The sequence below is a fragment of the Accipiter gentilis genome, chromosome 33 (assembly GCF_929443795.1).
Source record: "Accipiter gentilis chromosome 33, bAccGen1.1, whole genome shotgun sequence".
Taxonomy (NCBI): Eukaryota; Metazoa; Chordata; class Aves; order Accipitriformes; family Accipitridae; genus Astur; species Astur gentilis.
The window spans coordinates 16,889,159-16,902,549 of NC_064912.1; the positions used below are offsets into that span (position 1 = coordinate 16,889,159).

Sequence of the window (13,391 nt, forward strand, 5' to 3'; positions counted from 1 at the left end):
GTTTGGATGATTGGTTTGACTTTTAAGCTGGATTTGAGCTACGGATATTCTGATTTTTAACAATTTTTGGCTGGTCAGGCTCCGGCAGCGTAATCCCCAGATTCCCGCTCCCCATAAATCCAGTCCTCCCTGTGCCGGGGGCTGTGGGATGGAGACCTGCCCTGGGGCAGGGAGGGGGCATACAGAGACCTGCATGGGAGGGGGCACCCAGACACCCACCGCTTGGGCTAGCAACCACCCGACCCCGCTGCCACCACCACGGCCACCGCTAGCCCTCCACGTGCCGGTCGTCACCGCTCCCACCGCAGCCTTGTCACCCTGACCTTGCGGGGACGATACCCCTCTCTGCTCCCGTCCACCGTGGGCGACAGCGTTCCGCAAATCCATCGCTGGCAGGAGCCCAGGCCCCAGCTTCTCCATCCTCCCCCCCCCCCCCCACGACCACATTGTCTTTTTCAAAGGGATTTATTTAGTCTTTCTCCTAATTATCAGGAGCTGCGGACTTCCCCCTACCATCTGAGCGCTGTTACCAGCCCGCAGCGCTCCTCCTGCCGACACCGAGCGCCTGTTCTCGCCATCGCCCCCACACCCGGCGTCATTATGGTGCTGCCGTATGGAGCGCTCCGCGGACGACGTCTTGCTCGCCAGGGCATGGCCGGGGACCTTCTCCGTCCCTTCCCGCAGCGGGGACCCTCGAGCATCCAGGACATACCGCCGGGGCACAAAGGATCTGCCTTGCTCCAGGGCTTGCAAACAGCCTCCGAGACTTCTTGGGGTTACTCCCGTACCCGTGTGTTTGGCCTGATGCAAGGCAAAAAAGGGCTTTGGGGATTAAACCCGGGTTCAGCCCCATTGGTGTTGGGGAAGGCTCCTGCGGAGGGCAGTTCCAGGCAAATAAAATCCATCCCTGGGGGTTCATGGTTAATTCTGGTGCTGAGGGATGTGCAGCACCCACCCAGGCACAGAGCAGGGTCTCAAGTTATTAATTACCTGGCCCAAAACCCGCGGCTGCCCCTCCTGAGAAAAGCCATCACACCCAGCGCATCCTTCGTATTAGAATCCTTTTTATTTAGCAAATCTCCAGAGCATTAAAATAAAACTCCCATAAAACAAGGGTCATCTTTGTGTTTATATTGAATTTGTAAACTGAGCAAAAGAGGAAGACTTCTACAGAGGTCAAAGGTCACCCAGAACATCCCTTTAAGAGAAATAAACATCAGTTTTCTGATCCGATCGCGAGCTTTGGTGCTGGTCGGCAGTCACCAGCAGAGCAGAGGGTACAGGAGGGAGGGAGGGAGCGATGGGGGGTGAAGGATGTGGGGGGGACTCTAGGCAGTCTGGTTCAGTCCTGCAATCACGCAAAATTGCTTTCTTGCTGCACCCAAATCATGAAACACCAAGGGGAAAAAAAAAAAACCCAACCACACTGTTTTAATGAATAGGGCTGGGTTTCAGCCCGTTCGCGAATGGCAGCACAAAGGCTGCAGGAAGGTGAACGTGGAAAGGGCGAGCTGTGGCTCAGCACCTGCGGTGCCCGGTGGGTACCAGGGAGGAGAAAGCAGCTGCTGGCAGCGGGATGCAAAAGCTATTTCTCTCCGGCCACACACCGGGATGCCGGGATGCCGAGCGGGACCGTGCCCCTGCGGTGGCTGCGAGCGGGGTACCCGATCCCTAGAAGCCTTTCCCCTGTCGGCTCCCGGGGGGCCTGGCAAAGCACTGCCAGAGCTGCCAGGTTTTATCTTTAGCTCTGTTCCCTCCCTCGCCCCCGCGCCCACCTCCTCGCCGCACACCGCATCCCCGGCCCCCACCAAAACACGCCGTTATATAAGCGCTCGCAGCAACCATCTGGGGCTGAGTCAGCCACGAACCCAAACGGACAGCAAGCCCACGAGGGAGGGATGCCAGCCCCCGGATAACAGGATTTTGGGGTCACCCACCCACCCCCCCCCCCCAATGCCATCCCTGAGTGTCCAGCATCCCCACCCAGACCCTGCGTGGGTGCTGTGGCCGAGGGAGCCTGGAAGAGGACAAGGAGAAACGTCCCAGCTTGGGGGACAGGCGTGATGCTTGGGGTCATCAGGCAGTGCTGGCGAAGAGGGGAAGGCTTAATTACATGCTAATGAGGTATTGCCAAAATAAGTGTGCCAGCTGCAGGGGAAGAGGAGGGGAAGCATCGACTGGCTGGGCAAGGGGTGTTGATCTGCCAGCTCGGACACGTCTGCTTTTCCCTTTCCATCCAAAACCCTGATATCCCATCAGAAAGCCTTCTGCGCATCTTCCCTTAAAGCGGTACCACCGTGCCCAGTTTCACTCCAAATTTATTCATTTGCAGGTTTTTTTCCCCAAAGCCTAGGGTCAGGCCGGGGGTCTCCTTCACCTCCTTTAAATCACCGTTTTTCTCCAGGAGCAGCATTGTGGCAAGCGTTTGTGACCTGAACTTTGCAGCGTTGTGCTGATTCACGACGGCTTGTCACCGAAACTGCCTAAAACTGACAGAAAAAGGGACGCTGACTCATGTGTTTGCCTTCCCCGAGTGGGGAGAAATGTGAAAGGTGAACAAAGTACTTAATGGGTGATAATTACATTCAGCGCTGAAAAATTCAATCCATATTAATAAGCTGGCATGGTATTACTAATAGAGGCCTTTTACAATTAAGAAAAAAAGAGTATTTAAGGTTTTTAACCTTGACAGTGACCTTTTAACAACAAGTGTAAGGAAACCCCTAATTTTGTCCCACTCACACTTATAAATTTGTGTTAAGGAGAAACTCCAGCTGCCACATTCCTGGTTTCCTCGCAGGATGCTGGGGGCCGGTTCCCCGGCAGCATCCTGTTCTACAGCGGGATGAAACCCAGCATGGGATGGGGTGGGATGTGGCACGAGGAGCCGGAGACCTGGCCCCTCAGCGGGAGAGCTCTTGGTGTTGCCGTTCAGGGCAGGCAGATGGGGAGAAAGGAGTCGGAGAGGGTCCACCTTAATGCAAGATGAAAAAGCAAATTGCCAGCAGGAGAGCAGAGATGCTGCTCCGTTACTATGGTTACCCCCAGAGACAACCGAGCATCCCTGGGTATCGCCCTGCGGTACCCGAGCTGCTCCCGGCCACGCAGAATGATGCTGGGGCAACTCAGGTAGACAAGAGAACAAATCTGGAGGGGTTTGTAGGGTCTGAGCTTCTTGAAACAGCCAGGAGAGAGGATGCATCCAGGCTGGGTGGAGGAGCAGCATCTCCTGGGGGGCCAGGGCAAAGTTCTTGCCTCTCCCCCTTTGAGATATGGTGCATCGCCTTAGCACGGCTGGGGAAAATTCATTAGGAAACACCAAGGAATTGGTTCAGAGAGTTTCTGCCCGGCACCAATTCACACCAATTCAGGAGTCGGATCAATGTGGTGCCCTCCCTGCGTGGCATCATGTTTTTGGGCAGCGAAATACAGCAAGTCCTGCCCTGGGGATGGGCAGCAGAGCGTGCAAACCCATCTCGGCCTCCGTCCTGGTGGGAACTCAGAGCTCACAGCCCCTCTGCCCACTCTCTGCCTGATCAAGAGGGATTGGCCCACCCAGATTTCGGTGGTGGTGCGTTTGAGCCAAACCCATCCAAGCCGATGAAAAGACACCCTGCTTTTTGGGAGACCAGAAACCTCTGCAAGGGCACAGAGAGATGCCCCGGTCCCCTGAAGCCAAAGGTAAAGAGGCAGGAGGGCAGTCAGCGAGGGCTGGTGTAATGCTGAGTTTAGAGAGGGTTTTAGCATTTAAAGACATTTTGAGTATTAAAAGTGGAGGTTACCAGCTAAGAAACAGCCCCAACCGCAGTCCATTGGCTAGCATCCCTGCCGAAAACACCCTGGCCATGCCTGCGAGGGGTAAGCAAGGTCTTTCCCTGTGGAGGCAGCCACTGCCTTCCCATCTCCGCTGCTCCTGGCCATGACCACAGCTCTGGTTTAGCTCTAACCACCAAAGACAAGGGTGGTTGGAGTGGAAATAAAGCAAGGACCAAACGTCCTGGTAGCACATTTCCCGTGGTGCCAGCGTCAGCTCAGCTCCCTGGGGATTTCTGCTACAAGCAGCCACTGAGGGAGGAATTCTGGAGGCAGTGGAAATCGTCCCTGGGGAGCTGCCGGCTCCTGAATCATTAAATGCTTCCACAAATGAAGCGATGGGTTTTGTAGTGCAAACTGCTGCGCAAGGAGTCACTGCTGCACGGTAAAGCAAATCCTGAGACCGGAGGCACAAGAGCTTTGGGAAGCTGCTGTACGGGCTGGTACTTGTCCCCAGGAGAGATGCTGGCAGGTCTCTGCAAGAGCATCCCCCGCGCCCTCCCTGGCATTTTCCTTTCTGAGATGCAGCCCATGTTCTGGAGGAGAGCGGGGAGGTTTTTCCCATCTCACCTCCTGCCTGCCTGTAACAGGCCATTACCTCCCCCAATAACCCCAGCTCCTCTCCTCAGCAAGAGAAAAGCTTCCAGAAAAGCATCTGGTCCACATTTAAAGGCATTGAGATAGATATTGGTAGCTTGTTCTAATAGCTAAACGTTATTAAAAGATCGCTCCTTATTTCCAAGATAGATTTGTCTGGCTTCGCCTTCCAGGAAGAGGTGGGTATTATGCCTTTCCCTGGTAGGTTTTGTTACCTCTTTGTACCAGTGTATTTTCCCTGTCATACATGCTGTAATCAAGTCACCTCTCAGTCTCCCCTTTGATAAATTAAACAGGCTGTGCTCTTAAGTCATGCTTAGCCCCAGCCCTACCTTTGGTGATTAGAGTGAGTGACTGGCAGTGATGGGTTTTTTTAATGGGTAAAAAACTCCCTTATGAGGAAAGGGATGGAGCTGATGGGACCCAACCGACCATCACCGGTGGGTGGAAGCTATCGGTCATTAGTCGCCCGACCTGGATTCAGACCTGTGACCAGCCTGCAAAATGATGATGAATAATTTCTCCAACTTATCTTGGTACACGAGCCCCCATCCCTGCAGCAGTCAGGTGCAAAAGCCAGGAGGAAAATCCAGGATGGCGAATCCAGGGGCTCCGTGTCCACCAGGCCATTATCGTCTCCGTAAATAGCATCCCACGCACTTGCTCTGCTTTCCTTCAGCCGTGACGTACCATTAAAGACATTTAAACTGTCACTTGGCCGTGGCACGGTGTCCCCTGAGGTCCCTGGAGGAAGCAATGCCCATAGGAAATAGCTCCTCATGGAGCCCAAGGGCGACAAAGGTCACTCTGGGAAGATTTGTTGGGTCAGTCTTGGATGACTAGGCTCTTTCTGCCTGGGTTCCAGACACGTTTTCCTATCTCCGGACTCCCCGCATGACTGAGCCGCTGCGATCCGGTCCCCTGGCAAAAGCCCATCAGTGCAGCAGAGCAAAGGGTACCCACGCACGGGGCTGTGTGGGAAGCGGGGGACACTGCAGAGCCCCCCGTCCCGCTGAGCAACCCTGCAGCCCCTTCCCTGGCAGAGAGGAAAAATTATCCTCTCCTGCAGGATAACGAGAAAAACTCGGATGTGGGGTTTCTGCTCCTACCTAGAGGCAGCAGGATGGACATTTGCTAAAAAGCTCCTAAGCGCACCCCCCCGTGTTTGTCCTGCTGGCTCCCCCAGTCTTGCTCAAAGTTTGCTGCACGTATATATTATATGTGTGACAACTGACAGACTCGAAACCATGTTTGAATTTTGCTACAGGCAGACACTTCCCTATGATCTTTAAAATATACAGCATGACGCGAGATATTTTAAATAGATCAAAATACATTTATTACATATTTATATTATTTTCTCTAGTCTATTTATATCTTTTGGAGACTCTTATATATAATATATATAATATATTTAAAATAACATAAAATTGGCCAGTTTTGTCATCTGAAATACATTTTACAAATATATATATACATTGTCACATATATCTCAAATATATGTGCAATGAGACAGAGAAACACCGGAGGTGGAAAAGGTACAGATACTTTCATTGCATCCATCAGCTTCTCTATCACTGCACGTCACCATCGCCCCAGCGAACGGACTTGGCGTTTTACCCCTGGGAAACCAGTGCTCCCAGTTGCCAGCCTGCCCATGTGAACTGGTGCTGGGTCTCGGTCCCCAAACCACATGGGGCCAAGCCTGGGGGAGCACCGGGGCATCTTTTTGGGGGGGGAATGGGTGAAAGATGATGCCACTGGGAGGGGGCAGCAGGACAGATGTGCACAGCTGGCGGGCACCGGGGCTCAGCGAGGTGATGGGTGGCATCGGGTCGGGCACCGTCCCACGTCCCCTCCCTGCTAATAACGCGGCCGGATCCTGCCCTGCGCCAACCCCCCCCATGGCAGCATTCCTGAATTGGGGGCGGTGGGAGAGCAGGATCCAGCTGGAGCGCCAGACCCGGCAGCCACACACTCGTTTCGGTGTGCAAGAAATGGGGACACACACACACACACGCACACGGGGGACTCTTTTGGTTGTCAGCACGAGAGGAAAGGAAAGAGCAGGAGGGTTTAAAAATAAACGTATTTGTTCTGCCTTATTAAAGATAGAAAAGGTGGCTCTGAATTCATCTCCTACAAAAGGTTTGAAGGTCAAGCAGGCACCGAATCGCAAAAGGTTAAGCGCTAAGTGATTGTCCCAGCCCTAAAAGACTAAGTGCACTAAATTCGGTTATGAGAAGCTAAGGCTCGTCCCGACGGCTCCCAGCCCGGGGAACCCACCGCCCGGCCGAGCGGGGCCACCGCGCGTCTGTCGGGGCCGCAGGATGCTCTTCCCAGCCGGTGGTTTTGGGGTGCAGGGCTGCGGCCGCTTTCTGCTCTCACCCGTGAATCTTTTTTGGGGTGAAGCCGAGTGGGAGCAGCAGCGGGTCCGGCCCCCGGTCCCCAGCCGGGGTGGCTGCTGCTGCCGGAGGCCGCCCTGAGCCCCGGCCGAGGGCAATCCCTACGGGATGCTGGCCAAGAAGATTAGTGGCTCTTTCCTTTCTCGGACTCTTGCCATCCTCCAAAGATCAAGAGTAATGCCGGAGTTAACTCCATGGATGGAGCGGCTTCGGCTCGGAGGAAATGGCCGGCAGCTGTTTTGGGGGGGAACGTGTCCCCTCGCACGGCTCTGAGCCCCTTCCCAACGGGATCTCGCTCCATCCCTGCTGTGATCGACACCAAAACTCACATCCTGAGAGCATCCCTGTGCCTTTCCAGCCTCTCCGGGGAACCTGAGTGCCAAACAAACACCACTTTTTGGGCTTTTTTCACCTTTTTTTTTCTTTTTTTCCCCCTTCTCTTTGATAATTCCTGTGATTAAAACCACTCCTGGGCAGCCTTCCCAATGCTCCCTGATGGTAGGAAAAAAGACCAGTAGCTCAGAGCACTCACACGTAGGCAAAAATAATATTTATACACTATGTACCGGCGTGGTCCATGGCCAGGACGAGGACTATATGATGTATATATATGACAACTCGCCAGAGCTAGATCCTCACTAGCGGGGTTTGGGGAAGGGGGTGCGTGAACGGGGGCCGGGGAGGGTCCGACCCCCCCCCTCGCTGTGCCGGCCGCGGGCGCTCCCCAGCCCAGTTCACATCCTCCTACACAGCAGTTTAAAAATACATCTGTATATATTATTCTATTCTCCCAGGTAACACTGTACAATCATAGAAGTTTCTTTAAAAGCAATAATTTACTTAAAGACATCTCTATTTCTCTTTCATTTTTATACAAATATTTACTGTGAGATATACATATATATTTATAAAGAAATTAACCCTCTGAGAACCCTACAGCAGCAAGATGTGCACCTTTTTTAATAATTATTATTTATTCAAAAGAACCTAAACGACTTAAAAGCATTTTTTTAAAAAAATAAATAAGTAGTGCGCGCACAAAATCTCTCTACCCCCCCTCCATCCTTCCCACCCCCCCCCCCTCCCCAGATGCTATGGGACGAAAAGCGAGTGGCAAAACCATCCCCCCCCCGGGAGCAAAGGGACTGACGATGGGATGGCATCCGTGTTCACCGCCTTAGAAACACAAATGTCGTGGCCGGAGCTCAATGTCACATCCCTATGTGTCCCTGCTTTTGGGGCCAGCCCGTTTGGGGCATTTGGTGCCAAAAAAGCTGGCCCCGTCCCGGCGCTGCCCCGGGGGCTCTTTTCTCCCAGTGGCTGGTTTTTAGGGGAAGCCAAAAATAGAGCAGCCCCTTGGTGGGCAGCATGGTGTGGCGGTGATGGATGCTGGTGGGAACAAGGTGGGAAGAAACTCTGCGGGGATGAAGTCCCGGTCCCCATCCCGTGGCCGGCCGGTGAGACGTGATGCTCGGAGGCACAGGGCAGCGGGGGGGGGGGGGGCACCGGGGCAGCTGCTCCCCAAAGCCCTTTCCAAGAAAGAGATGGGGACACAGGACAAATTCTGCCTCTGCCACCGATGTTTGGACATGAAAGTTGTAATCCCGGGGCACGGCTTCCCTGATGTGGGCGGGGAGGGGGGAGAAAAGCACCGGGAGCCCGTCACGGCCGAAACTGTGCCGGGGATCCCGCTTTCGACCCCTTCTCCCCGAGGCCAGGTGCTACCGGGGCTCCGCTTCCAAGGTTGGGTGCGGGATGCCTGTGGGTACCAAAGCCTTTCCCACGGCCACGGGGAACAGGGAGCCAAATTTTGGTTCCCAGAGCACCAATGAGCAGCACGGCCGGGATGAAGGGACCCGCAAGCCGTGTCTTCCCGGCTCCTTCTCTCTGTGCAATGGCAGGGAGCAGGGCAGGGACAAAGGCTTCCCACGCACGGGGTGGTTTGCTTCGTGCCGTAGCAAAAGCTAAACCAGCGTGCCGACAAGGGCAGCCTAAAACGCAGCGGACGGTGGGATGCGGGCGCTTTCGTGGGGGCAGAGCAAGGGGGATGTCGCGCCAGTGGGGGGGATGCAAGCGGGGTGCCGTGGAGGAGGGCTGGGGCATGGGATGAGTTTGCATCTCTAAGGCACAATACACCTTGAGGCCGGGACGTGGGGACGGGTTGAAGCACAAGACGGGGTGGTTTTTTCTCGACTGGCATCTGTTGTTTTCGGAAAAGCATCTGCCTCTGAAGCAGGACTCTCCGGTGAACGGGGAATTCATAAATCTCAGCTTGGCACAGAGACGGCTCCTGTGCTAGAAGAAGTGCAACCCAACGAGATGACTTTCACATTGATTTCCACATTTGAAATGATTTTTCAAAGGGAGAAAATACCAAATTGGTTGGAAAAGTGGGAAAATACCCAGATTTGAGAGCTTTCCACTCTCCTTTTTGTGCTTTTCAATATTTTGTCCCAGTTATGGTGAAACGTATGAATTCCCCATCGGAGATGTTGGGGGAGACCCAGCACTTCAGCAGCTGATGCCCCAGAACTCATTTCTACCCTGAAGATCAATATTTCCAGAAATTGGCTAATTACTGTGTTTACAATGCTTCTTTCTATCACAATCTGGCTTTTCCTTATTAGCTACTTTGCCAGTAATTACGCTACTTGGTTTCACTGCCACGGACCTCCAGCCACTTACGTCTGTTTTCTGCCTACGAAGCCATGCCAGTGGAAAAAAAAACCCCACCCCAAAACTGGATGCAGTCTTGTCTTCTAGCTCTTGCATCTACCCAGCAAGTCACCCCCTCAAAGGACCCCGGTGGCTTATTCATTCCCTTGTTCACTTTTAAAAAATACTGAATCACTTCTTTCAGATTTAATATTATTATTATTATTATTATTGTTATTATTGTTATTATTATTATTATTATTATTTTGGTAAACAGTCTCCCAAACGGTACGGTGAAAAAATTAAAAACCCTCTCGCCTCCCTCCCCCCCCGCTTTTTCCCAAATTAAAAAGAAGTACGTTAATGTTGCATGTTATTTCAAGTGTTGTTCTTGTGCAACTGACCCAGACCACCTGCCGGAAGGAGCAATTTTTTGTTGTTGTTGCTGCTCAGTTAAAAAAAAAAAAGAAAAAAAAAAAGAGAGAGAGAGAGAGAGAAAGATTTGTTTCCTGATATTTCCTCTTTTTGGATCTCGCAGTGCTCGGCTCCAAGAAAACGCTAGCGTTTTCCCCGCGGGGAGAGCAAAGCCCTGCGGGGCCGCATGGGGCGAGCGCCTGCCCGCGCCCCACGGACCCTCCTCTCTCCATCCGTCCGTCTGTCCGTCCGTCCGTCCGTCCGTCCCCCAAGAGCCAGTGGCCCCGCTGCAGGTGCCGGGCGCGGAAGGCGCGCCATGGCCTGCCACCGTCCCCTCCTGCAGACCGCTCAGTGGTTATTGCGATGAAACTGAAAACTATGAACGATACTAATTTCTCAAGCATTCCTATGGCACTTGCATTGTTCTGCATAATTTGAGCGGGTTGTAGGGGAAGAGATTAGAGGAGGAAAAAAAATACCCTCGGAAAAGTCAGTGGAAGGACCAAGAGTCATATTTCCGACTCCCTCCTGTACGACCGCTGATCCAACGCTATTGTGGCTTGAAGCCTATCGAACTCGTGCCTGTTGTCCGGGCTCAGGTCCTCCAAACCCCGGCTGTCATCATCTTCCTCTTCCTCATCGCGGCTCATAAAGGCCAGCTCGTTCTCGTAGCAGAAGGAGTTGGTACTGGGCAGCAGGAATTTGTTCTCCACCAAGTCCTTGGCGCTGCAACGGGGGGTGGACGGGACCTCGTAGGTTTTGTGGAAGTGGGAATAGTCTACTTTGTACTGGTTTTTCTCCTCAAACAAGACGGGCTCGAAGCGGTGGCCCCAGAGGATCTCGCTGGCCAGGTAGGAGCTCCGAGCTTGCGTTGTCATAGCAGTGGCTTCTACCATGCCTTCCAGGATGACCACGATCTCAAAGTCGTCTGTCTCCAAGTCCTGGCGGCTGATCCCGAACAAGGGGCTGTCTTCGTTGATCTCGTGAAGAATGGTGATGGGGGACACCAAGAAGATACGGTCCAAGCCTTTATCAAACCCCACGTCGATGTCTATTTGGTCGAGAGGTATGTACTCCCCTTCTTCTGTGATCCTGGGCTTAATTAGCTGAGCTCGTACGTGGGCTTCTACTATGTGGCTTTTCCGGAGGTTCCCAACTCTCCACATCAGGCAGAGTTTTCCATCTCTCATTGCCACTACTGCGTTATGGCTGAAAAGTAATGTCTGGGCCCGTTTTTTGGGCCTGGCCATCTTTGCCATTATTGCACCAATCATGAAAGAGTCAATTATACACCCCACGATGGACTGAACCACCACCATGAAGACTGCGAGCGGGCACTCCTCCGTCACGCAGCGGAAGCCGTAACCAATAGTCGTTTGGGTCTCAATGGAGAAAAGAAAAGCAGCCACAAAGCCATTGACCTGCAGAACGCAAGGCTTGAAGGTATCGTCTCCACCCGGGTTTTCTAGATCTCCGTGAATGAGTGCAATTAGCCAGAAAATCAGCCCAAACAATAACCAGGACACCAGAAATGCCAGGGAAAAGAGCAAGAGCATATACCTCCAGCGGATGTCAACGCACGTGGTGAACATGTCTGCAATGTACCTCTGCGGCTTGTCATCCATGTTGGTGAACTCCACGTTGCACTGACCGTTCTTCTTTACAAACCTGTTCCTGCATTTCCTCCTGGTGTGGATTTTCCCATTGCCAAAGCCGTTGATACCTGGCATGGTGGTCAACCTCAGCCCGTCTTCCTCGGAGGACACGATGCTGTAAGGGTTGACTCTGCCTGCAGTCATCCCTGAGCCAAGCCCACAGTGAAGGTGAAGGGTCTTGCGACTCCTGACGTCCCCCCGGCCCACCCCTGCCCACCCCCCAAATTCTGTTGCGGTGGAAGAGAAGTCCCAAGCTTCCACGTCTTGGTTGCCACGTCACCACGTGGATCCCGTGAGAGGCTCTGCAATGAGAAAACAAAGACACAGCTATTACCTCTCACGGCAAAAGGACCCAAGGGGGTGTTTGGCCATGGATCTGAGGACGAGAGTGGCTGCATGTTGAGCGAGGACCACCCCAACTTCCCTTACCCTCCCTCCTATGGCTAGGCTGTTCCCAAAAACCACACACAAAGAAGAAAGAAGGTCTTAGAGTTTGTTCCTTCACACTACAAAGCGAGTGAGCAAACCTTGCTGGAGAGACGCGGCATTTTTGGGACCCTCAACGACACCAGCAGATGAAAAACCTCGGGTAGCACTGGAGTCTCTCCCCTTTGCTTTTCTCATGAGCTCTGCTCTCAGAGCAGGGTCAGGCTGCTGGAGAGGAAAGCGGCGAGGCCAAGCCGCTCTCCTTAGCGCAGAGATATTAATAAAGGTACGCCTGAAAGCGGCTCCATCAGTTCACATTGCCCGTGCCAGATGGACCGCTGCCCAGCACATCGCAGCAGCACTCGCTCGACCTCCTGAGCACCAGCTCTTCTGGGGTCGAGGGAAACCACAGGAAAATGTGGATTTAACCTCCGTCCCCTAGCCCGGGGATGGGAGAGGACATGGCCAACGTGCAGCCGGTTGGAGAAGGCCCAGGGAAGGCACTTGCTCAGGGCAGATGTCCTGAGGAGCAACTTTCCCCACGCATCCATTGGGACATGGAGCCATCTACGGTCACAGATGGGTTTCGCTGGCCAAGTCTTATAAAGGGACAACTGCCGCTGGGGAACAGGGAGCTGTTTTGATCCCTTCTGGAGGGTTCAGCTGCAGGGACCTACGCTCAGCTTTGCCTGGGAGAGAGGTGGTACGGACGTGGGAGAGGTGGCCCAAGCCAGGTGGACTCCCTGGTGCAGGTGAGCCCATGGTGGTGGAACCCAGCAGCACCTTGCCAGGCTGCTGGCCCCCCTCAACCCCTCTGCGATGGCACGTGGGGCCGCATCAGGCAGCGGTCGGGGTTCTGGAGAAGCCACGTGGCACGTCCCGAGCACCCCAAAGAGGTGGCACCGCAGGAGTGCTCCTCAAACCACTCCTCATCCTATTATTTAGCGACACGGGATGTGTCACTGGGGCTGAAACCACTTTGCTGGCGGTGGGACACGCACGGGGCAGCAACGTGGTGGGGGAGTGGGTACAAAGCCCCCCGTGACACCCTGTCCCCCCAGCGCAGAGGTGCCTGGCTCATGCCTAGAGGCACAGGCGAACCCGCCGGGCTGTACGTGCTGTGTCGGATCCGCTGGCGGGATCGATGCGGTCGATTCCTGCAATCAGCTCGAGTGCCCAGGGACACGCTGGGACAAGCACACCCTTTCCATTACACAGTGGCCAGGGCCAGCCCAGCGCCGGGAAGGATTGCCAGGGACAGCCTGCCTGCGACTGCGTCAGCCTGGCCAGCAACGATACCCTGGCTTGCCTTTTACTGAAATTCTCCCCAAATCCAGCCTGGGACTTGAGAATCCCTGCAGAAGCCCAGCACCACAAGCAGGAGCACTAACAACCTGCCCAAACTTCCCAGGTGCTGGACACAGAC

The 13,391-nt window shown here is 53.9% G+C and overlaps 2 protein-coding genes across 3 annotated transcripts in view; both read right to left on the minus strand.

The window, feature by feature from the left end:
- ATP5MF (ATP synthase membrane subunit f) overlaps nucleotides 1-13,391 on the minus strand; it is a 102,335-nt gene that overhangs the window by 45,821 nt on the left and 43,123 nt on the right. The window lies entirely within an intron of this gene.
- The window catches only part of LOC126053381 (ATP-sensitive inward rectifier potassium channel 12), a 31,014-nt gene continuing 27,548 nt past the window's right edge, over nucleotides 9,926-13,391 (minus strand). For both annotated transcript variants that reach the window (XM_049835561.1, XM_049835560.1), the window contains exon 2: nucleotides 9,926-11,841. In XM_049835561.1, the coding sequence (XP_049691518.1) occupies nucleotides 10,394-11,683 (1,290 nt within the window). In that variant the 5' untranslated portion in view covers nucleotides 11,684-11,841 and the 3' untranslated portion in view covers nucleotides 9,926-10,393. The remainder of the gene's footprint in view (nucleotides 11,842-13,391) is intronic.